Below are 20,357 nucleotides of genomic sequence, written 5' to 3' on the forward strand. Positions count from 1 at the left end.
GGCGGGGGGCGGGTCCCGGTCACGGACGTGGGCGGGGGCTCAGGGCGGGGCTGGTCGCGGACGTGGGCGGGGGCTCAGGGCGGGGCTGGTCGCGGACGTGGGCGGGGGCTCAGGGCGGGGCTGGTCGCGGACGTGGGCGGGGGCTCAGGGCGGGGCTGGTCGCGGACGTGGGCGGGGGCTCAGGGCGGGTCCCGGTGCGGACGTGGGCGGGGCTCAGGGCGGGTCCCGGTGCGGACGTGGGCGGGGCTCAGGGCGGGGCTGGTCGCAGACGTGGGCGGGGCTCAGGGCGGGCCGCGCGCCGCACCGGAACATGGTCTGCACGTTGACGATGGTCTTTGCGTCGGCCATGTAGTCCTCCTTGGCACTCATGGTGCTCTCCTTGTCCACCACCACCAGGTTGTCGGCGTAGATGATGCCGCATTGCAGCAGGCTGTCCAGGCTGAGGGGAGACGGGCTGGGGTGTGTCCTGCTCCCTCCCACTCCGCCCTGGCCGCCCGGGGAGGAGGGGAGAGGGCGGGGGCCCTCTTGCGGAGCGGCTCTTACTTGTCCACGGAGCCCTCCATGTAGTAGACCATGGGGAAGCAGCAGATGGCCTCCAGGAAGTGGTGGTCAGGCCTGTGGACACAGCAGGTCCTGGAGGCGCCCACCCTGCCCTGCCGCCAGCCCCCACGGCCAGCCCAGCCCTGACCTGGGCGAGCAGGGGCCCTGGGACCGCAGCGTGTGGGACCAGGGGGGCCTTTAGCGGCCAATGGGGCTGCTCTTTATTGTACCCGCGGGGAAACCGAGGCCCCAGGGTCCAGGACAGCCGAGGCTGGACCCCGGCCTCTGGGGGTAGCAGTGCTGGAGGTTGGCCCCTGGGGGCTCATGGTCGTGGGGACCCAGTAGGGCCGGGAGAAGCCCTGCGGGAGGACGACGGAGCTGTGCCGAGGGCCGGGGCAGCCCCCCTGCCTCCTGAAGGTCTGGGGCGCCTGTGCCCCTCACCTGTTGTCCAGCAGCAGCACGATGGGGTTGAGCTCTCTGCGGGGCCGGTAGTAGGCGCGGAGCGGCACGATGAAGTTGTACAGCCCGTTGCCCGCCGTCTCCGCCGACACGATGATCAGCCTGTTCTTGAAGCCGTAGGCCTTGGCATCCTCGTAGCTGTTGTGCTTGCAGCCCTGCGGGGGAGACGCCGCGATCAACCACCGGGGAGGGGGCGAGGGTGCCGTGCTGGGGTCCTCGGCCAAATGGCACCCGGTCGCCAGCCACCTGGCCTCACGGGGCTGCAGGCCACCAGCCCGCCACACAGAGCAGAGTGTGCGCTGGGGCCACCGTGGGAGAGGTCACGTCCGGGAGGGAAGGGAGGTATCTGTGAGCACATGGTCTTAGCAGGTGCAGGTACGGACAGATGAGCTGTGTGTGCACAAATTTGGTCGTGTGTGCACACGTTCTGTCGTGTGTGCATGTGTGTACACATTTGGTCGTGTGCATACACATTTGGTCATGCGTGCACGTGTGTACACATTTGGTCGTGTGTGCTCGTGTGTAGACACACTTTCTAGCTCTCTGCGTGGAGAGACTCAGATACAAAGCAGCAGTGAGCACACCAAGTGCCCAGACCTTATTTCTAAACGTGGTTTCCACTAAAAGGAATCAGGTTTCTTGGAGGAGCAGTTGGTTCCAGGACTGGAGCAAGGCAAAAACAAGATGCGGGGGGTGGGGGTGGGGGCACCGTGGGTTCAAAGGCATGGACGTGTTCAAAGATGAGGGGACATGTTGGGAGGACCGGGAGGCCAGCCTGACCAGCAGAAGTCCACGTGTCAAAACCAGCGTGATCCATATGGAATGCCGATGTAGCAGTAATGACCAACTGTTTACCCTCTGAGTGAAAAAGTGAGGCCACACTGATGTACACAAATGGCTAAGAAAGGGGAAACACTTTCTCCCAGTGAAAAGCTGACATAAACACAGAAGGAAGTGGAATCAGCGAACCATCGGCTGTGGCGGAAATGCGTCGGGGGAGCTCAGTCAAGGCCGGCTTATGTACCTGGTCCCCACGTGTCTCCCCACAAATGATGTCCTAACTGCAAAGGCAGAACAGTAGCTCCTCCAGCAGAGACTGGGTGCGCGAGGCACCCGCACCCCGTGCTCTAAGGCAGCATCACGGGGAGGCCTCCAGGAGGACGCGGCACCTCTGGGGGGTCCAGCCCCCAGCGCATGGGCCGAGTCACCCCCCACCCCGCCCTGCCCCGCCCCCCGCCAGGGATGCTCCACCAAACCCAAAACACGGAGGCCCAGAGACCGTGGGGAGGGGAAGGGGCAGGGAGCGTCCAGATGGAGGGAGACAAGCTGTGGCTCTGGCCGGGAAGGGCAGCGAGGGCTCCTGGGACAACCAGGGCCAGTGGAGTGTGGGCTGCAGGCCAGGCCGGTTGTGGTGAGTTACGAGAGGGGCACCCTCGCTTCAGCAAGCGCACGTGGATACAGGAGGGAGAGAACACGCCTCTACAACAGACACAGACGTCGGGGAGGGCAGGCAGGGTCCAGGACGTCCTCGGCGCGTCCTTGCCACTTCCCCAACTTTGCCGTGACCTACCTTGTCCAGCCGCAGGCAGCAGAAGGGGGCTTTCACGGGCAGGAGGTGGCACAGGGTAGGGGAGCTGCCAATGTAGGGCGAGTTGGGGGGGTAGCCCTTCACGTACCTGGGGGGAGAGAGAGGAGCCTCAGCCTGGCCCTCAGGCCCTAGGCTGCCACATGGGGGTGGGGTGCCAGACCCCTGCATTCCTGACTGGGCCAGGTAAGATTGCATGCAACGCACGCACGTACACGCGCACACACACACGAGCTTACACAGGCCACGAAAGAACCTTAAGGGGCTCTGACGGCCCATCACCCCCTGGTGCCCCCAGCACCCCAACGCCGGGGCAGACGCTGGCCCGTGGTCCCCGCTCCACTGGCTCCCCTGGGCCAGGCTGGTCGCCCCACAGGCTGTACTCCCCCCACCGTCCCCACGGCGCCCCGCGCGCACACACGCGGTGGTTACCCTGCCGTGGTTGTCCCCCCAGGCCGCCTGAAGAGGGGCTGGCCTCCCGCTCCACCTCTGGTTGGCTTAAGGGACGTGGCGTCCGAGGCCAGCCCGCCACCTGCCCCAGGTGTGCAGGGGCCCTGCCAGGCCCCCCGATCTCAGAGCCGGTCCCCGGCAGCCTGTGTTTAAAGCACGATTACTCCACCACGGGGCAAAGGCCGGAGCAGAGAGTGGCTGCAGTGACAGCCCGGCTGGGAAGCATTGGCCGTGCAGGCCGGCAGCTGGCCGTGGCCCTGGGGTCAGGCACCGCCTGTCTGTCCCGGACGAGGCCAGGTGGCCAAGACCTGGGGACACAATGGGGTCTCTTCTGTCTCAATCTCAGAGGAAGACCTGGGCCCAAACCCAGGGCAGCATGACGGCTCAGGATGGGCCAGTGGCCTCCACGCCCGGACGGCATCTCACCCCGGGCTCCCCTGTCTGTGACCTCTGCAGACCACGCTCAGAGGGCAGCCACCCTGCCAAGCGGGCCGTGGCACTGAGGCCTGGCCGCCCAGGTTGTGATAGGGGAGGATGAGAGGTGAGGGCGGGCACTGCCTGGCCTTCCTGTCCACGAGCTGGGTCCCCAGAAGATTCCACTTGCCAAACAAGGTCTCCGGGGAAGCTGTTTGGAAGCCTTGTTCAGAGCGTGGGGCAGACCCAGGACCAGCGCCGCTGGCCCACCTCTTCCTGGGTGCCGGCCACTCACACGCTGCCCCTCCCCTCTCCCGTGGAAGCCTTCTGTTCCCCCTCCAGCCCCGGCGGCACTCACTCCACCACAGACAGCCCCTCCTCGTCCGACGGCGTCATCTCGTCCTCCGACTGGTCACTCAGCAGGTCGCAGGGCAGCAGGGTCGAGCTGTCGGCCACCTCCAGCACGGGCGCGATGCTGGGCCGCCGGCTGCCCGAGCCGTTCTCCGTGGGGAGTGCCAGCTTGCTGCCCCCACTGCCTCCGCCGCTCTGTGCTGGCTGGCACTCCGTGTTCTGGAGGTCCATGGCCACTGTCCCTGGAACAGAGCGGCTGAACTTGGCTGGAAGTCCCTCCCCTGTCTGTCCCGGGGACAGGGGTTCCCGGAGTGGAGGTGGACAGAGGCTCCCAGTGACCCTTGACGCAGGGCAGTCTCACACGGGCGGGCACTTGGACATCGATGCCGACACAGGTCCCCACAGGAAGGCAGGATGCCCCCACGGGACAGATGTGCAAACTGAGGCCAGAGAGGCGGGACTTGCCCAGGGTTACGCTGCGGGCCTGAGCACCTGGGTCTCCCGGGTGGGTCCCCCGCCCGCCCCTCCCGCCCCGCGGGGAGCTGGACTCGGCCTCACCCATGGAGGCGATGATGCTGTGCACGGGCAGGCGGGACGACCCCTCGTACAGCCCCTGCCCCGCGAAGCCCTTCTTCTTCTGCTTTTCCTCCTGCTTGAAGATGAAGGCCGAGTTCTCCTCCTTGGTGATGTTGATGTAGAAGCAGGTGTCGGAGGCGGCCAGGATGTGCCGGGGCCCCGGGTTCAGCAGGATACTCTTACTCTCCTCCCGCTTCAGGCCGATGAGACACACGCCGTACCTGAGCGGACAGGGCGGGGGCTCGATGGGGCCCAAAGCTGCCCCTCCTGGGCTCCTTGGGGGCTGACGGTGCAGCCCTGCGCTCACGGGTGTCGGGATGCCTTCCCACTCGACGCAAAGACCCACCGAGGGCAGCCTCGGGGGGTGGGGGGGGGGAGAGAGAGAGACCCCGACCCCGTGCGGGTCTCACGGCTGAGTGGGCGTGACTCTGACCCTGAGGCGCGGCTGGCCCACCCTGCAGCGGGCACGGGCCACGCCCATTTCAGCCTCCGGACCCCGCCCCGCACTCCTCCCACCCTGGCCTGGACCGGGTTGGGGGACGTACTTCTTGTGCGCATGGAAGGCAGCGTAGGTGAAGCTCTTGCCCTCGTACTCGCGGAAGAACTTGCTGTCCCCCATGCGGATGTGGTAGACCTCGTTGCCCGAGCAGCGTCCGTACATGCGCTGCCACTGCTCCGGTGAGTCCTGGCCTTCCCTGGGGCGTGGGGAGGGTGTCACCCCCACGGCCGCCCCCGCCCAGCTGGGCTATGGTGCCCCCCAAATGTGGCTTCTGCCGGTGTGCGTGGAAGCCAGCGTGACCCCTGACCCCAGCCCCTCCCCATCTGGCTGAGACTAGACCTGGGTGGCCTGATGGGTCCTTGGCCAGTTTTAAAAAGCTGTAAACACAATGGTCTGATTTTTAGGAGTGTCAAAATGTTTCAGAGTCAAGACTGGCCTCTGCGGCCTGTGTCCTCCCAGGAACCCCGGGCCACGTCCTCTTCCCCTGCCTGGTCCCTCCCCCAGGGCTGCCCAGGCCCCACAAGGAGCCGAGGCCACCCGTCGGGGCCCCCCACACCCCAGCCTGTTTTTCCCAGAGAGAAGATGGTGCCCCCCTCTGTCCCAGGGCAGCCCCTCGCCTCAGGCTCTGCCTGGGACCCCAGCCCAGGTGCCAAACACCAAACGCGTCTTCTCTTACAAACCAAGCCCCGCCGGACCCCGTCACTGTGCCTAGATCCCAGGGCTCTCCTGCTGCCCCCGCTACGGCCCTCTGCTCCACGGCGGGCCCCGCCTGCAATTCCCAGCAGCCCCCAGGCCGCCCCCCAGCTGCGACCCCTCGCTCGGCGAGGCACCGACCGCTTCCTCAGCTGGGTCCACGGCGGTCGTTTCCCCGGGCCTCGGCCCTCCCGTCACAGGTCTCCTCAACGCCTCCCGCTCCCCCAGCAGCCCCCCCCCCCCCCCCCCCCGTCTCGCTGGCCGCGCGGCCCTGGGGGCAGCACTCACTGGCCTCGGGACGTGTGCACCAGCAGCGTGATGAGGGTGGGCGTGGCCGGGCAGATGCAGCTCAGGGCCAGCATGGCGTACTTGCATTCCTCCTCACACACCACGTGCTCTGCGGGCAGGAGCGCCAGGGCCACCACAGGCTCTTGCTGCCCCACGGCACACGCCCCCTTGCCCAGCACCCCCCAGAACCCCTCCCCGCCCTGCTCAGCGCCATCCAGTGCCCTGCCCCTGGGAGCCGGTTCATCGTCTCGGTTCTCCTGTGCTTGTCTCCGGGCTTGACCGAGAGCTCCAGGGCTGGGGGCGGGGGGGCCTGTTCATTGGTCCCCCAGGTGTCCAGCACAGGCCTGCTCGCCTGTGCCCTCCAGGGGTCGGCACAGGCGCCCAACTCGGGCACGCCCACAGAGGTGCTCGTCAGACACTGCTTCTGCCCGCCCTGGCCCCCAGGCCCAGGTGCAGAACCTGCATGGGCTCTGCCTCTATCCCGCACCCCACGCGCTCGCCCGTGAGCACACAGGCGCCCCCCTCCGGGCCAAACATACCTGCAAACTTGACGTGAAACTTGTTCTCAGGTTTGAGGATCTGGACGTAGAGAGGGCAGTTGGGAGCAAAGTCCTTCACGGCCCAGGCGCGCAGAATGGTCTGGTGGTCCTGAGGCAGGGAGGCCACGTCGGTGCTGACGGGCAGCAGCAGCCTGGGGGAGGGGCTCTGCCCCCAGGCGCCCCGCCCCGGGGCCTGCGGGCAGGTGGTGGGCGGCCGTGGGGGGCACTCACCGCTGCAGTGCGGTCCACCTCGTTCCGGCTGCTGAGGATAAAGCAGGCCTCCCCGTTGTCCATCCTGCAAAGCACCGGGTCTGAGCACCACCCGGGCCGTCCGTGGTGCTCCCGTCTCGGCCGTCAGGGGAAGAGCTGGGCCGTGTTGAGACCCCACCTCGCTCTGAGGAGCCCTGGATGGGCTGAGGATGGGCCCCCGCTAACCCGGGGTGGGGCTGGGGCACGGAATGAAGGGCCCACTTGGTGGCGGAGAGGCTGGACCCTGCCCGCTGGCCTGTCCTCTCCCGGGACAGGCTGCCCGAGGCCTGCGGATGACCCGTTCTGCTCCCCTCATGCCCCCAGAGCCCCTGGCTGCACAAAGCGTGGCTGAGAAACTGTCCACGCCCCAGGGCTGGGGGGCCTGGCGGCTCCCACCCCGTCACCTGGCACCCCAACTTGTCCCTGCCTGGGGCCTTGATTCCTGGGCGAGCCTGTGGGGCCCGAGGCTCAGAAGGTAGGCGTGGGGGGGCCCCTGCTGCTGGGCCTCCTGCTTCCTTGGCCTCCACACAACCCACATTTCACCTCGAAGGTTACGTCAGGCTCTGGAATAAAATCCTGACGGGTGATGGGGGAGCCTCCGGGGTGTCTGTGTGCTGCAGCAGATTCTGGAAAGTTCCATTCACAACTCAGCCTCCTTACCTCAAGTCACCCTGTCACCTCGTCTTCAGAAGAAAACCTGCCCACAGCCTCGGCTTCCCACCTGACTCAGAGCGGCAGCTGCCCCCAGGCCCCCAGAAGAACAGCCGGGCAGGTGGGAGGAGGCTGGTGGGCTCGCCCAGGCGGCTCTGCTGGGGTCAGCGGGGGGCCTGGCCCGCCTGGGTGGGTGACAGGCACAGAGAGGGAGCTGCCGCCCGCCTGAGGGCCCCTCCCTGGCCTGCCCGTGCGGCCGGCGCGGTACCGCACCCTCACCCCCGGCCGGCGCTCACTTGGCCCGCATGAGGTCCTGGTCCTTGAGCGCGGAGCCCTGGAGATAGATGACCCGCTGGGACCACAGGGGGATCTGCAGGACCCTGCGGACCTGGATGTCCATCTCGGTGGGGCACAGGATGACGACGTAGTAGTCCTGCAGGTGGGAGGGGGTCAGCCCTGCTGGCAGGCTCGCTGGGCTCCGGCCCACCCTCCTTCCTAGTGTTTCCACACCAGTCGCCTCTCAGGAGCCCCAGCCTTCTCTGTGATGGTGCATCTGGCAGGAGGGAAAGGCAGGACCCCACAGACCCACCCCCACAGTGTGGGAGACCACCGGGGCTCCACTGCACAGGCAGGGAAACCCAGGCCCAGGGAGCTCAGGGGGCACTGGGGTGGGGTGGGGCCGTGGGCGGGGCCTCACCTGCAGCCGGGGGTGGGGCCGTGGGCGGGGCCTCACCTGCAGCCGGGGGTGGGCGTAGAACTCATTCAGAAAGTCCATGAGCAGGTCGATCTTGAGAGAACTGACACACAGGATCACGTGCTTCTCCGTCTGGGCCCGGTGGCGGCTGTAGTTGCCCCCCGACTTCTGCCGCTCCATCCACAGGTAGACGAGCTCCTCAAACTGCAGGTAAGAGCGTGTGAACTCCAGGAGGCCTGGGGCTCCGGGAGCTGCGACAGCAGCGTCCCGACCACGTCTCGGAAGACCACGGGCAAAGTTTGCGGCACAGGTCGCTCAAGGGGCCAGGTGGGGGCAGAGTGGACGGTCCCGCCAGTGTATGGGGTAGTGAGAGACGTGGCAGGTCCAGCTCCCAGCCCCAGGAGGCCAAGCAACCATTAGTGGGTGCCGAAGTATACGCTCCGAGCATCCAGGTAACTGAGCCCCTTGGGTCTCCGTCAGCACCTGAGACACGTTTTGGAGACACCTGGGAACGTGTCTTAGAAAAGCCTCAGGCCTAGAATGAGGGACCCAGGTGCCCGGCATGGAAGGAGCACTTTGAGTACCATGGTTCGGAGCCCAGGTCAAGGGTGTGGCTGATTGGAGGCTGCCGTCTGGGGGGTGCCGCCCACCCTGGCCCACACTTCCTGGCTGTGAGATCTGGGTGTTGAGAGCCCTTTGTAAGTAGGACAGTGACACATCTATAAAGGTGGGCTGGCGGTGAGGGGACTCCAGGCTCCACAGAGCTGACCGGGGTGCTGACCTGCCCAGGACCTGCTGCTACTGTCTGACTTCCCGTCTGTGGGTGACAGCCAGACCCCGTGAAAGCACTGAGGTCGTTCATTTTTTCTCCACACAATTTTAAATGAATGGCAGCAGCCCCACCCTCTGGTCCTCACCTGCTCTGGGTGACGTGCTGTATCTCGCTAAGGGGAGATCAGCTCATTGAATTTATTGAGCACCTAATAAGTTCCAGTGACAAGGCCCTGTGGCCTTGAAGCACAGGACTGGGCCCTAGTGGGAGGGGCCGGAGACCCCAGGGTGATCCCTGAGGCCTGTGCAGGACTGGGGCTCTGACGGCAGACACCTGGATTCAAGCCTCCCACGTCACAGGGGTGGCCCTCCGAACGTGACCTTATTTGGAAATAGGGTCTTTGAGGATGTAATGAGTTAAGATGAGGTCAGACTGGATTAAGGTAGGCCCTACATCCAGTGGCCGGTGTCCCGTAACGAGAGGACACAGAGGTGCAGGAATAAGCCACGTGGAGACGGAGGCAGAGCTGAGAGGGAGGCGGCCACAAGCCCCAGGGCGCCAAGGACCATGGCGCCACCAGAAGCTGGAGACGCGGAAGCAGAGCCTCCCCTCAAGCCTCCAGGACCAGCCCTGCTGACACCTCGGTCTCAGACTCTGGCTCTGGACTGTGAGAGAGTAAATTTCTGTTGTTTAAGCCCCCCCCCATTTGTGGGGTGCTCTGTTCCGGCAGCTACAGGAAGCACCGCGCTGATGTGTGAAACTCAGCCCTGAGCGGGGAAGATGCTGTCAGCTGTCGTCACTGTTACTCTGCAAGGAACATCTACAGGTGGGCATTCTGTTGTCACCGTCTCTAAGGGCGCTAACTGGTGAACGTGGTTAAAGACAGAAGGACAGTAACTGAGACCGTCCCTTTCCATCACTGACAACAGATTAGTCAGTCTCGCGGGTCCTGACCATCCACTAGCCCTGGAGGATGGTGTGTGCCTCCGATGCCGGGCCCTGCGGCCTCCCACTCCTTGGGGCTTGGGCACCAGCCTGGCCTGGGTGGTGGGATGTAAACACCAGCTCTGAGCGGCCCCTGCACCCGCCAGGAGCGTGGGGGCCAGAGCACCGCAGGAACAGAAGCTCCGCAGCCGTGGGACAAGGCACAGCCTCGCGGAGGCGTCCAGGATGCCAGGGGGCGGGAGCCAGCTTACCTGGCACCGTTTACTTGAAACCACACACGACCCCTCTGTGCACTCACGGGGGGCACACACACGGGGGACAGCCCCCAGCCCCACAACCTGCCCCGGGGAAGGGAGATCGTCCCCTCTCTCTCCTGATGTAGCGCCCGAGTGGGACAGACTTGCCAGGCTTGAAAAAGTTCCGGATGGTAATGTAAAAATATAATTTAAACTTAAAGAAATATGATTGATTAGAATTAAAAACATAAAACAAATAACGATGTTCATAACTATATAACTAAAAATGCAACTTAACTTATAACAAAAACTAATTAACATATAAATTTAGATATCTAAAATATTAAAAATACAATTTAGAAAAGCATGATTGTATGAAAATATAATAAAATGTGAACATGGATTCTACAAGCAGCCAGGGCCCTGGGAAAGTGGACGGCCCACCTTGAGGTGCTCTGTGGCCTGAGGGGGCCCTGCCGGGGGCGGGGGGGAATGGGGGGAGGACGGGGCTTCAGGTGGAGGCCAGGGAGGAGGCCCAGGAAGGCAAGTTCCGGCGAGCGCGGGGATGGGGGTGAGACCTCTGTTTAGGGCTCTCGGCCCACGGGTGTCCCTCGCATGCAGCTGGCCTTCCTGGAGGGGGTGGGCTGTGCTCCGGACCAGGGGGAAAGCAGGGAAGGGTGGGTGTCGGCTGGGGCTGGGGGCTCCGAGCCGCAGGGCGGGGGTGGGGAGTTGAGCTCAGGGTCAGCAGAGGACCCCGGGGGTGGACTGGCCCCCGTTGCAGCCACAGTTAGGCACCTCCCCTGCCCCGTCCCTCCAAATCCTGAGTGTCCCCCGTGGGGTCTGGCTTCCCCCAGTCCATCCTGCTCCCTCCCCTGGGCCTTCGCCTGCCCTCTGGAGGGCTGGGGGCGCCTGCAGCCACCGGCCCCCTCTCCAGGCCTCTACCCGTCGTATCTAAACACGGGTGGCTCAGCCGGCAGATTGGCCTTGCTGACGGGCGACAGGGAAGCAGCTGTGCCCCACGGGGTCCCGACAGCTGCTGCCGCTGCACCGGCTAAGGACTCCTGTCCCAGCCCGCGGGACACCCTGGCAGCCCCCCGCGCTCCACACTCTGCACGGGACCCGGGGGAGCCGTCTGAGCATGCCCCCCCGCACTGTCCTGACGGCTGCGGGCCTCGCTAGCCACAGGCCCCCAGGAGGCCCCGGTAGGCCCCACGTGTCCCCGTCGGGGTCTCGGCCTTGCGGCCCCTCCCAGGACTGGCGCCCCTCCTCGCCCCTCTCGGCCCTGCCGGGCAGGGCTCACACCTGCAGCGGGAGCACCACGAGGGCCACGCAGATCATGATGGCCACCAGCAGCTGGGACGGCCAGATCTTGGGCGTCACATCTCCGTAGCCCACGGTGGAGAAGGTGACGATGCAGAAGTAGAAGGACGTCAGCAGGGACAGGTTGCCGCCCGCGCGCTCCAGGTGCTGGATGCCGCAGGTCCTGGAACCGGGGATGGGGGTGGCGGCAGGGCCTCGGCCGGCCTGGCGCCTGGGGCAAGGCTGGGCCTGCCCGCGACAGCACATCAGCTGTCGCCGACACGGCGCCCCAGCCTGGGCCCGGGTCCAGCTCTGCGCTTCCCGACCCTGGCCTGCGGGGCTGGCACACCCAGCGCATCCCCCCGGGCCTTCCTTTCCTGCCCCGAGGTGCCTTTGAGGCCCCTGGAAAATTGGACGGGAGCGCAGACACAGTGCTGCGTGGGTTCAGCGTGGGCCTGGGGTCAGAGGAGGTGGATGGGGCCGCCCAGGCTGCGAGCCCCTACCTGCCACCCACCTCGGAGTTCGTCCTCCCCCAGGAGGTCAGATGGCGCGGGGCACGCCCAGCCCCCCGCCCAGCTAGAGCTGGACAGTCCTTCCCCCGCCGTGGCCCCGTGGCCCGTCCCCACATACACCGTGGCGCGGCACACAGCGGTGCTGGGGCCCTCCCCAGGGTGGACGCGCTGGCTGCGGGGAGGGGGCAGGCTGGACCACCCCGGCGCTTCCTGCCCCGCGGACACCCCGCCCCGCTCCGCTGGAGTGTGCGTCTGCGTGTGTCGGGGGGCATGGGGGAGGGGAGGTGGGAGGCACACGGCCTTGGGACCTGCCCGCGTCCTCGCCCAGGGCACAGGCACGTGCGGGGGGGCGTGCTCTCCGCTCCAGCCCCCAGGCTGCTCCCAGACCTTATTCTCGGCTGGACCTCGAGCCGAGGGTCCCCCCCGTCCCCCCAGCCAGTGCCCTCCTCCACCACGTCTCTCCGGGCCCCAGAGGAGCCGGACTCGGCAGCTCTGGCCTAGGAACCGGGGCTCCGAGCTGCCTCTGGTCCTTCACCCCGGCTTCTCGGATGCGAGGGCTGGGCGACGCGGCCGCCTGGCAGGGACTCACCCCGTGAAGACCAGGCACAGCAGGGTGCAGAAGAGGATGAGGACCTGGTTGAACATGGCCGACTGGGTGCGCAGGATGGCTCGGTGGAAGTCGTTCTGTGGGAAGTGGCGCTATCAGGGGCAGAGCAGGGACTGGTCGGAGCCCAGGGCCCCCCCCACCCCCACCCCCCACCCCCCGCCCTGTACGTCCCAGATGCACGAGAATGAATGAACGGTGGCGGGAGGGGGGCGGCTCCACCTGACCTCAGCGCTCGGCCTCCCCGTCCAGCCTCTGCCACGCCAGGGGAGGACCTGGGGCGCAGGCCAGAGGCCGTGACCTCAGCGCCGTCACCTCACTTTGCAGTGGGGAAGGAGGTGAGCCGAGGGAGCCTGGGCTGGGGAGGGGCACCCTGGGAGAAAACAGTCGTCGCGCCGCCTGCCGACAGGGGCCTCTCTCGGACCTCAGCGCAGGGCCTGCCGGGGCCCCGTGTCGGGGCAGGGGCAGGGACAGGCCTGGGTGCCTCTCCCGGGGCATCAGGGCTGGGGCCCCGGCTGGTCAGGAAGGAGGTGTGAGGGCATCTCGTGGTGACAGAGACACGTCTGTCCACCGGTCAGCCCGGCCTCCTGGGCACCAAAGGAAGCTGGCCAGCTCCCCACAGGGCCAGGGCATGGCGAGCTGTGCCCTGGGGTCCTGGGGGCCTCGCAGAGGTGAAGCGGGAGGGGAGGGGCGGGGCAGGGGGGAGCCCACCCTGCCCGGAGCTGCCCGGCCCGCGGCTCACAATCATGTTCTCCAGGGCGTGCTTGGCCAGCCAGCAGTTCAGAAACACCGGGATGAACAGGTTCCGCAGCGGCGGCCAGAATATCTGCAGAGGAGACGGGTCAGGGGGTGCGGGCTCGGCGGCCCCTCCCCCAGCTGGCGGCTCACCCACCGTGATGATGAAGGGCAGCGTGTTGATCATCTCCAGGACGAAGGCCACGCGGAAGATCTGCTCCCAGATGTTGCCCTGGGGAGCCAGGGGGGTGGGCTTCAGAGCAGGTGGGCGGGGAGGGGGCCAGGGAGGGGCGTGGGGGGAGGGGTGTGGGAGGGGTGCGGGGGAGGGGTGCGGGGAGGGGTGCGGGGGATGGCAGGGCCAGGCCTGGGGGCACTTACTTTGTAGCTGAGGTAAGTGAGGAGCGTGGTCTCCAGGAAGCTGACGGCGGCCACGGTGACCTGGGGCGGGGAGGGGCCGGAGCCTCTGAGCGGGGGCCGGGGCAGGCAGGGCCCCCCAGAGCCGTGCTGCCTCCACTCACCTGAGTGGCCCACAGAGCCGTCTTCCTCTCCACCCACAGGATGGGGGCCCTGGGGAGAGAGGGAGGTGAGCCCTGGGCCTCTACTGACCGCAGGCTGCTGCTTGAGCTGGACGGAGGGCAGCAGCCTTGCCCTCGGAGGGGCCGGGGGCAGGAGGGAAGGGGAGGTGCCCGGGGAAAGGGGGCCCCAGGGCGGGGCCTGTGAGGCCAGGGCCTAAGCGGGCTGCCCTGGGGACGGGCCGTGGGCTCAGAGTCCGCAGCTGGCCCAGGTGGCCTCCCCTTCTCGTCTGGGCTCCCGGGGACAGGCTCCTATGCCCGTCCCCGCAGGGGCAGGGGTGCTGGCCATCACGCTCCCCGGTTTCCGACCTCAGGTCCTCGTCCATAACCCAGCAGGGGAGGGGAGTGACTTGGGTGGGGGTGTCCCTGCCCAGACGCAGCCCCAGGACAAAGGCTGCGGCGAGACCAGCAGGAGGGGTCGGGTGGCCGTGCTCAGTGCAGAGCCAGACCCCAGACGGCCAAGGCCCTGACCCCCGTGGGCCCCTGTGGGGTGGGAGGGCCCCCGCCGCAGTGGAGGCGTTGGGCTGTTGTTTCCTCGGCCGAGGGACACAGACTCTGAAATCCCCGGGCCTTCAGGGCTGCTTGGACGAGAGCTGGGCCCGGGCTCAGGAGCTGCCCTGGCCGCCACTCCGAGGCACAGGCCCAGAAAGGAGAGGCTTCCAGGGCCGGGTGTGAAGGGAGGGGCTGGCGTGTCCCTTCCACCCCAGCTGTGCGTGCCTTCCAGGGACAGGGCGACCGGGCCAGAGCGGGAGAAGCTGCGGAGCTGGGGACACAGTGCTCAGGGTCTGGTACGTTGGGTCCTGCTGCCGCCAAGTACCAGGACTGCTCTGCGAGGCTGGGCCGGGGGTGCCAGGGGAGGGGCGTAGGTGCAGGCTAAGGCCAAAGGGGGGCTCTGGGTTTGGGGAGGCTGGGAGGGAGAAGCTTCCATCAAGAAGGCGGCCAAGGCCCTGGGACACATCCTGGCCTGTGGACCGGGCGCCCCGCCGCTCTGGCGTCACTTCCCCCTGCCCGACTGGGCGCCTGCTCTCTTTGGCTAAAGGGCCGTGAGTGGCAGAGGCAGCGATCGACCCCCCGGCAGGCCCTTGCTGCATCTCTCCTCCCACCCACGGTCCGTGAGGGCTGGGCCAGGCCGGCTGCTGCTGACCCTGCTGTCACCCTTAGATTGCTCCCGGGCCTCAGGGGCTGTGCGCTGAGGGGCCATCCCGCCACTGCCCGCCGCTTGGCCAGGGCCCGGGGGTCCCAGGAGGGTCACGGGCTGCGGCTGGGCATCTATCCTGGGGGGCTGGGCAGTGTCACCCTCTGTCCACCCGACCCGGCCCTGGGCCTCTGAGTGGGAGCTGGGTGGCAAACTCACCAATTGATCTCGGAGGACGACTCGTTGAAGGTGTAATTCTGCTTCGGGCAGCCCCAGCTGTGGAGAGACGGAGCTGGCCGGCCACGGCCCCTCCCAGCACCGCCCCCGAAGGGACCAGACCCTTCCCAGGGTTGCCACGGGCCTAGGGCGTATGGGGGGCACACTCCCCCCAACCAGGGCCAGGCCCCCACAACTCAGACAGGCGTCTGTATTCTAACACCTGGGGGACAGGCAGCTGCTCGCACCCTGCAGACGCTCCCGGAGGATCTCTAACAGCTGAGGGGCAGGCCGGGTGAGGAGAACACAAGAGGTGAGCCCAGGAGGGAGTGGGGATTCCACCCGGGCTGCCAGCAGAGAAAGGGCTGCGCGTGGCCAGCGACGGACCCTGCAGCACTCAGGGCCTCCCGGAGGCCAGAGCTGCCGAAACAAGGCCGGGCGATGTGCGCGAGACACGCAGAAGAGCCGAGCTCCTGCCCCGCGGTGCCGGCTCCGAGACACAGGTCCCTGAGTCACTCCCGAGGACAAGCCTCCCCACGCCACCTGGATGCCCACTGGGAGGGTGGCGGGGCCTGGCAGACGTGCTAGTTCTGCCCCAGATTACAAGCAAAGCCAGGGTCACTGGCCAACAGGACCTCGCTCTCACAGAGCCCCATGGTGACGGGCAGCTCCCTCCTCCTTTTTTCTCAACTGACGCACTTCCTCCTAAGCCTGAGCCTGTGGTTGCAAACTCAATGCCCACAGCGGCCGCCAGCCCCCCTCCATCCCGCCGCCCTCCATCCATCCATCCATCCATCCATCTATCCACCCATCCAGCCACCCTCCATCCAGCCACCCTCCATCCATCCACCCTCCATCCAGCCACCCACACATCCAGCCTCCCTCCCATCCAGCCACCCTCCATCCGTCCACCCTCCCATCCGTCCACCCACACATCCATCCAGCCAGCCAGCCAGCCGCCCTCCATCCAGCCACCCTCCATCCATCCATCCAGCCAGCCAGCCACACATCCATCCAGCCAGCCTCCATCCAGCCAGCCTCCATCTAGCCACCCTCCATCCAGCCACACATCCATCCAGCCACCCACACATCCAGCCAGCCAGCCAGCCAGCCAGCCAGCCAGCCAGCCACCCTCCATCCAGCCACCCTCCATCCAGCCACCCTCCCATCCGTCCACCCTCCATCCAGCCACCCTCCCATCCGTCCACCCACACATCCATCCACCCACACATCCATCCAGCCACCCTCCCATCTGTCCACCCACACATCCATCCACCCACACATCCATCCAGCCACCCTCCCATCCAGCCACCCACACATCCATCCATCCATCCATCCACCCTCCCATCCATCCACCCTCCCATCCAGCCACCCTCCCATCCAGCCACCCTCCCATCCGTCCACCCACACATCTGTCCATCCAGCCAGCCAGCCACCCTCCCATCTGTCCACCCACACATCCATCCATCCAGCCAGCCAGCCACCCTCCCATCCAGCCACCCTCCATCCAGCCACCCTCCCATCCAGCCACCCTCCCATCCAGCCACCCTCCCATCCGTCCACCCACACATCTGTCCATCCAGCCAGCCAGCCACCCTCCCATCCGTCCACCCACACATCCATCCATCCAGCCAGCCAGCCACCCTCCCATCCAGCCACCCGCCATCCAGCCACCCTCCCATCCAGCCACCCTCCCAGCCACCCTCCCATCCAGCCACCCTCCCAGCCACCCTCCCATCCAGCCACCCACACATCCATCTACCATCCTTACATCACCCACCCATACACCCACCTCTCATCCACCATCCACCTTCTATCCACTCATTTATCCACCCACCCATCCACCCGCCATCTATCCACCCATCCATCCAGCGTCCTTACATCATCCACACATACACCCTCTCATCCGCCATCCACCTTTCTATCCACCCACCCACCCATCCATCCTCCTTCTATCCACTCATCCGTCCACCCAGTCATCCATTATCCATCCATCTCTTCATCCCTCCATCCATCCACCCACCTGTCCATCCATCCCACGCATACATCTACCAGCCCCCCCCCACCCATCCATTCGCTCTCCCACCCACCCGTCATGTGCCAGGAGCTGTGCAATGAATACAACAGAGCCGGTCCCTGTGGGAATGTAAAGCCACATGTCCCAGACGCCTCTGGGAGTGGGAGAAGGTGGGATGAACCCAGGAAAGTGCTTGGAGAGTCAGAACCCCGGTTTCCTTCTCAAACCACCACGGTGGGATCTGTCCTCCTGCACTCCCGATGAAGACAGGAGATCTGTTCTCAGGAGTGGGTGAGGGTCTGGCCTGGGGAACCCACCCCGCTGCACGTGGCGGGGAGGTAACTACAAGCTTGCACAGCGAACTTTGACCCCGGCCTCCTTCCCAGCTCAGCGGGCAGGAGCCCAGGGGCCAGGCCTTACCCTGCAGGGAAGAGGGGAAGGATCTGCCCTGAGGAGCCAGGCAGACCCAGGGGACGGTGGTGACCAACTGGCCACACACCCTGACCACAGGGCCCTCGGCCTCCGAGAGCCCAACCTTAGTGTGAGTGGCCAGACGCTTGAGGAAGTCCCTTCAGCGTGAGCTCGGGGGAGCAGAGACTGAGCGGAAGGGGGGACTGTAAGAAAGGAAAGCGGTTCAGACAAACCCGAGTGCTGGTGGCAGGGCGCCTGCAGGGGGAGCGGCGCTTGGAGATGACGCGTTCTCAGAAATCAGAAAACACAAGAGCAGAGGTGAAACTCTCAACCAGAGGCTGGAGAGAAAGCTGGAGAGACCCCCAGACAGAGCAAAAGAGGGAAGCAGTACCGTTCCAGAACCTTCCAGAACCCCATGTCTGGGTATGAGGGAGTCCAGAGAGGCTCCCAGAGCAGATGGGGAGGTGGGCCGGGAGGGGCAAGGGGAACCGGGTGGAGCCCCAAGAAAGAGGCACACCTCTGCCCTGCACCGCGAGACTCACGACCTCCCCCCACCGAGGCCTGGCACCCCTGCCTGCCCAGCAGGAGATGCTGAGCGACCCAGAGCCCCTCGTTGAGACCCCCTGCCCCGCGCACCCCTGGGCGAGCAGGGAAGGGGCATCCCAGACCCCCAAGGAGAGCTCTGTCCAGGTCCGGGTGTGGCTGCAAACGCAGCCGTCGTCCACGACAAGGACACCCTTCTGCCCATGCTGAGCCGGCTGGTCAGCTGGAGCCTGAGGGTGGCATCCTGGCCACGGCTCTGTTGGGGAGGGGTACTGGGTGGGGGCCCATGGGGGAAGGAAGGCCTCCCCAAGGCCCTGGGCACAGGGCACCGGGCACGGACCCCTGTGCGGACCCCATCGGCCTCTGTAACGGCAGAGGGCCCACAGGAAGGCCCAGCCCCGGGCCCGCAGGTCACCCACCATCCGATCCCCAGGGCCGGGTCGTCCAGCAGGACGCGGACAATGTAGAGCAGGCAGGTCAGCAGCTTCAGGGAGAAGTTGAGCAGCCGGATCCTCAGGCCTGTGGGGGCGGGACGGTGGTCAGGGCTCCGGACGGGCCGGGGTCCCAGCCCGCACGCCGCCCTCTGCACCTGGGCCTCCGCACCGGCTGCCCCGCCAGTACTGACGGGGTGGCTCTGCTGGGCCGGCCTCTGAGAGGCTTCACCCTGTCCCGCCTCACGGACGTGGTACAGAGGGCTCCCGGGGCTGGTGTCACCGGTGGGGGTGGTGGTGAGGGGAGCAATGGACAGACTGACGGACCAGGACCCACGGGCACCTCCGCACCCCATCTTGCATCCCAGGGGGCCAAGCTCCTGCTGGGATGCAGGTGGAAGGTACCGGCAGCGGGAGGGTGGGGCCACACGGAGGGGCCAGGGAGCCCCTCGGGGTGAAGGGCCTGAGACGGTGCCACCCGGCTGCCAGGGGCGGCGGGTCCCCACAGGGTGGAACGTGGTGCGGGCCGGAGGTGAGGGGCACTCCCGCCGCCCTGCCCCCCACCCCGAAGGCCCCACTCACTGGATCTTTGGTTTTTGATGAAGAACAGCTTAAGTCTCTCCTTGAAGGTGTTCTCGTTGATGTAGAACTCCACCTGGACCCTGGGGGGCAGGCAGGAAGGAGTGGGCCCGGGGCCAGCGGGGGCTGCAGCCCAAAGCCCCCCACACGGCGGGCCCCTCCCCGCTGCCAGAGCAGGGTCAGCGCTGCCACCTCGGACAGAAGGCCCTGGCTGCCACATCCCCACGTGCCCCCAGCGGACCTGCCCACCGGCTGCCGCCTTCTCAGTGCCCAAGGACCTCCAGGCCCCGCAGAGGAGTATGCTCACAGGCCCCCAGCCTGGGCTGTCACGGCGGCCACCAGGATTACATGTGGCCTGTGTGGCCCTTGGCTCAAAACATGCCGTATCATTAGTATAGAATGTTCCAGAAGCCAATGGTCAGCTGCTTTGTCTGGAGGCCCCTGGTGGTTGAGCCTGGAGACTTGCTGCAGCCCGCGGGATGGTCGAGGCAAACAGGCCGGCAGTGGGCCCCCTCCCTGGATGACCCCCAGATGCCCTGAGCCCCTGCCCGGGCTCCCAGCATCCTGGGAACAGACCACACGGACTGGCAGGATTTTGCTGTCGAACGAGGAGGCAGGGGGTGGGGATGGCCCGTCTGGTCACTAGGGACCCGGAGGCCACGGGCCGCTGCCCCCGGCTTGGCCGCGAGCCCGCTGTGGCCGGCATGCTGGCTAGGCGAGGGCTTAACGTTCCACCATAACGGAAACTCCAGTGTTGACAGCACGACAACGACCCTGTAGCCAGGTTCCCGCGGTGGGAATGGTCCAGCCCCGCTTCTCCCTTGCTGGGGCGGGGCTGCCTTGCTCTGGGTTAGCACCTGGCATCTGCCACACGGCCTCCGTTCCAAGCTGCATCTGCCCCACTGGCAGGTGGGTCTCAGGACCCCACAAGCAGCCCATGGGCATCACTGTGGCCAGTCCTCACCCCCTGACCAGACAGAGGCACCAAGAGCCCGGGATTTGGGGCGGGGCTTTTGACCGGAAACGCCTGGTCCAGATGCCGTGCCCTGTGCCTCCCCTCACCCAGATGTCAGGTAGAGGCGGCCCCGCCACCCTCAGGGATGTTGTGTGGGTGCGATAAGACTGTCCAGGTGAGGCAGCTGCTCAGGCACACTCTGTGTGAAGACCGTGACACAGGAGGCAGAGGAGCTGAGCACCCTGAAGGCAGAGTAGTGCTACCCAGAGGCACCCTGGAGGGCTGCATGTAGGAGGTGGCGGTTGAGCAGATGGGATGCAGGACAGTGGTCCACAGGCAGAGGTGAGGCGCACGCTGGCCCAGGTCCCTGCTCCCCACCCCTACCTCCCTGTCGTCGTCCACCAGGG

General features: G+C 66.4%; 1 protein-coding gene across 1 annotated transcript in view; it reads right to left on the bottom strand.

Moving 5' to 3' along the window:
- The window catches only part of KCNT1 (potassium sodium-activated channel subfamily T member 1), a gene marked incomplete at both ends in the record, with an annotated part of 77,670 nt that overhangs the window by 10,596 nt on the left and 46,717 nt on the right, over nt 1–20,357 (bottom strand). Inside the window, 21 exons of the mRNA XM_082843722.1 lie at nt 305–439; nt 544–615; nt 982–1,154; nt 2,570–2,675; nt 3,807–4,041; nt 4,358–4,596; nt 4,921–5,070; nt 5,856–5,964; nt 6,395–6,503; nt 6,626–6,689; nt 7,591–7,727; nt 8,028–8,192; nt 11,244–11,424; nt 12,342–12,436; nt 13,099–13,182; nt 13,249–13,323; nt 13,470–13,529; nt 13,610–13,658; nt 15,018–15,107; nt 18,405–18,504; nt 18,999–19,078. Of these exons, the coding sequence (XP_082699848.1) occupies nt 305–439; nt 544–615; nt 982–1,154; nt 2,570–2,675; nt 3,807–4,041; nt 4,358–4,596; nt 4,921–5,070; nt 5,856–5,964; nt 6,395–6,503; nt 6,626–6,689; nt 7,591–7,727; nt 8,028–8,192; nt 11,244–11,424; nt 12,342–12,436; nt 13,099–13,182; nt 13,249–13,323; nt 13,470–13,529; nt 13,610–13,658; nt 15,018–15,107; nt 18,405–18,504; nt 18,999–19,078 (2,508 nt within the window). The remainder of the gene's footprint in view (nt 1–304; nt 440–543; nt 616–981; nt 1,155–2,569; nt 2,676–3,806; nt 4,042–4,357; nt 4,597–4,920; nt 5,071–5,855; nt 5,965–6,394; nt 6,504–6,625; nt 6,690–7,590; nt 7,728–8,027; nt 8,193–11,243; nt 11,425–12,341; nt 12,437–13,098; nt 13,183–13,248; nt 13,324–13,469; nt 13,530–13,609; nt 13,659–15,017; nt 15,108–18,404; nt 18,505–18,998; nt 19,079–20,357) is intronic.

This window comes from Leucopleurus acutus, assembly GCF_964270905.1.
Source record: "Leucopleurus acutus genome assembly, chromosome: 7".
NCBI lineage: Eukaryota > Metazoa > Chordata > Mammalia > Artiodactyla > Delphinidae > Leucopleurus > Leucopleurus acutus.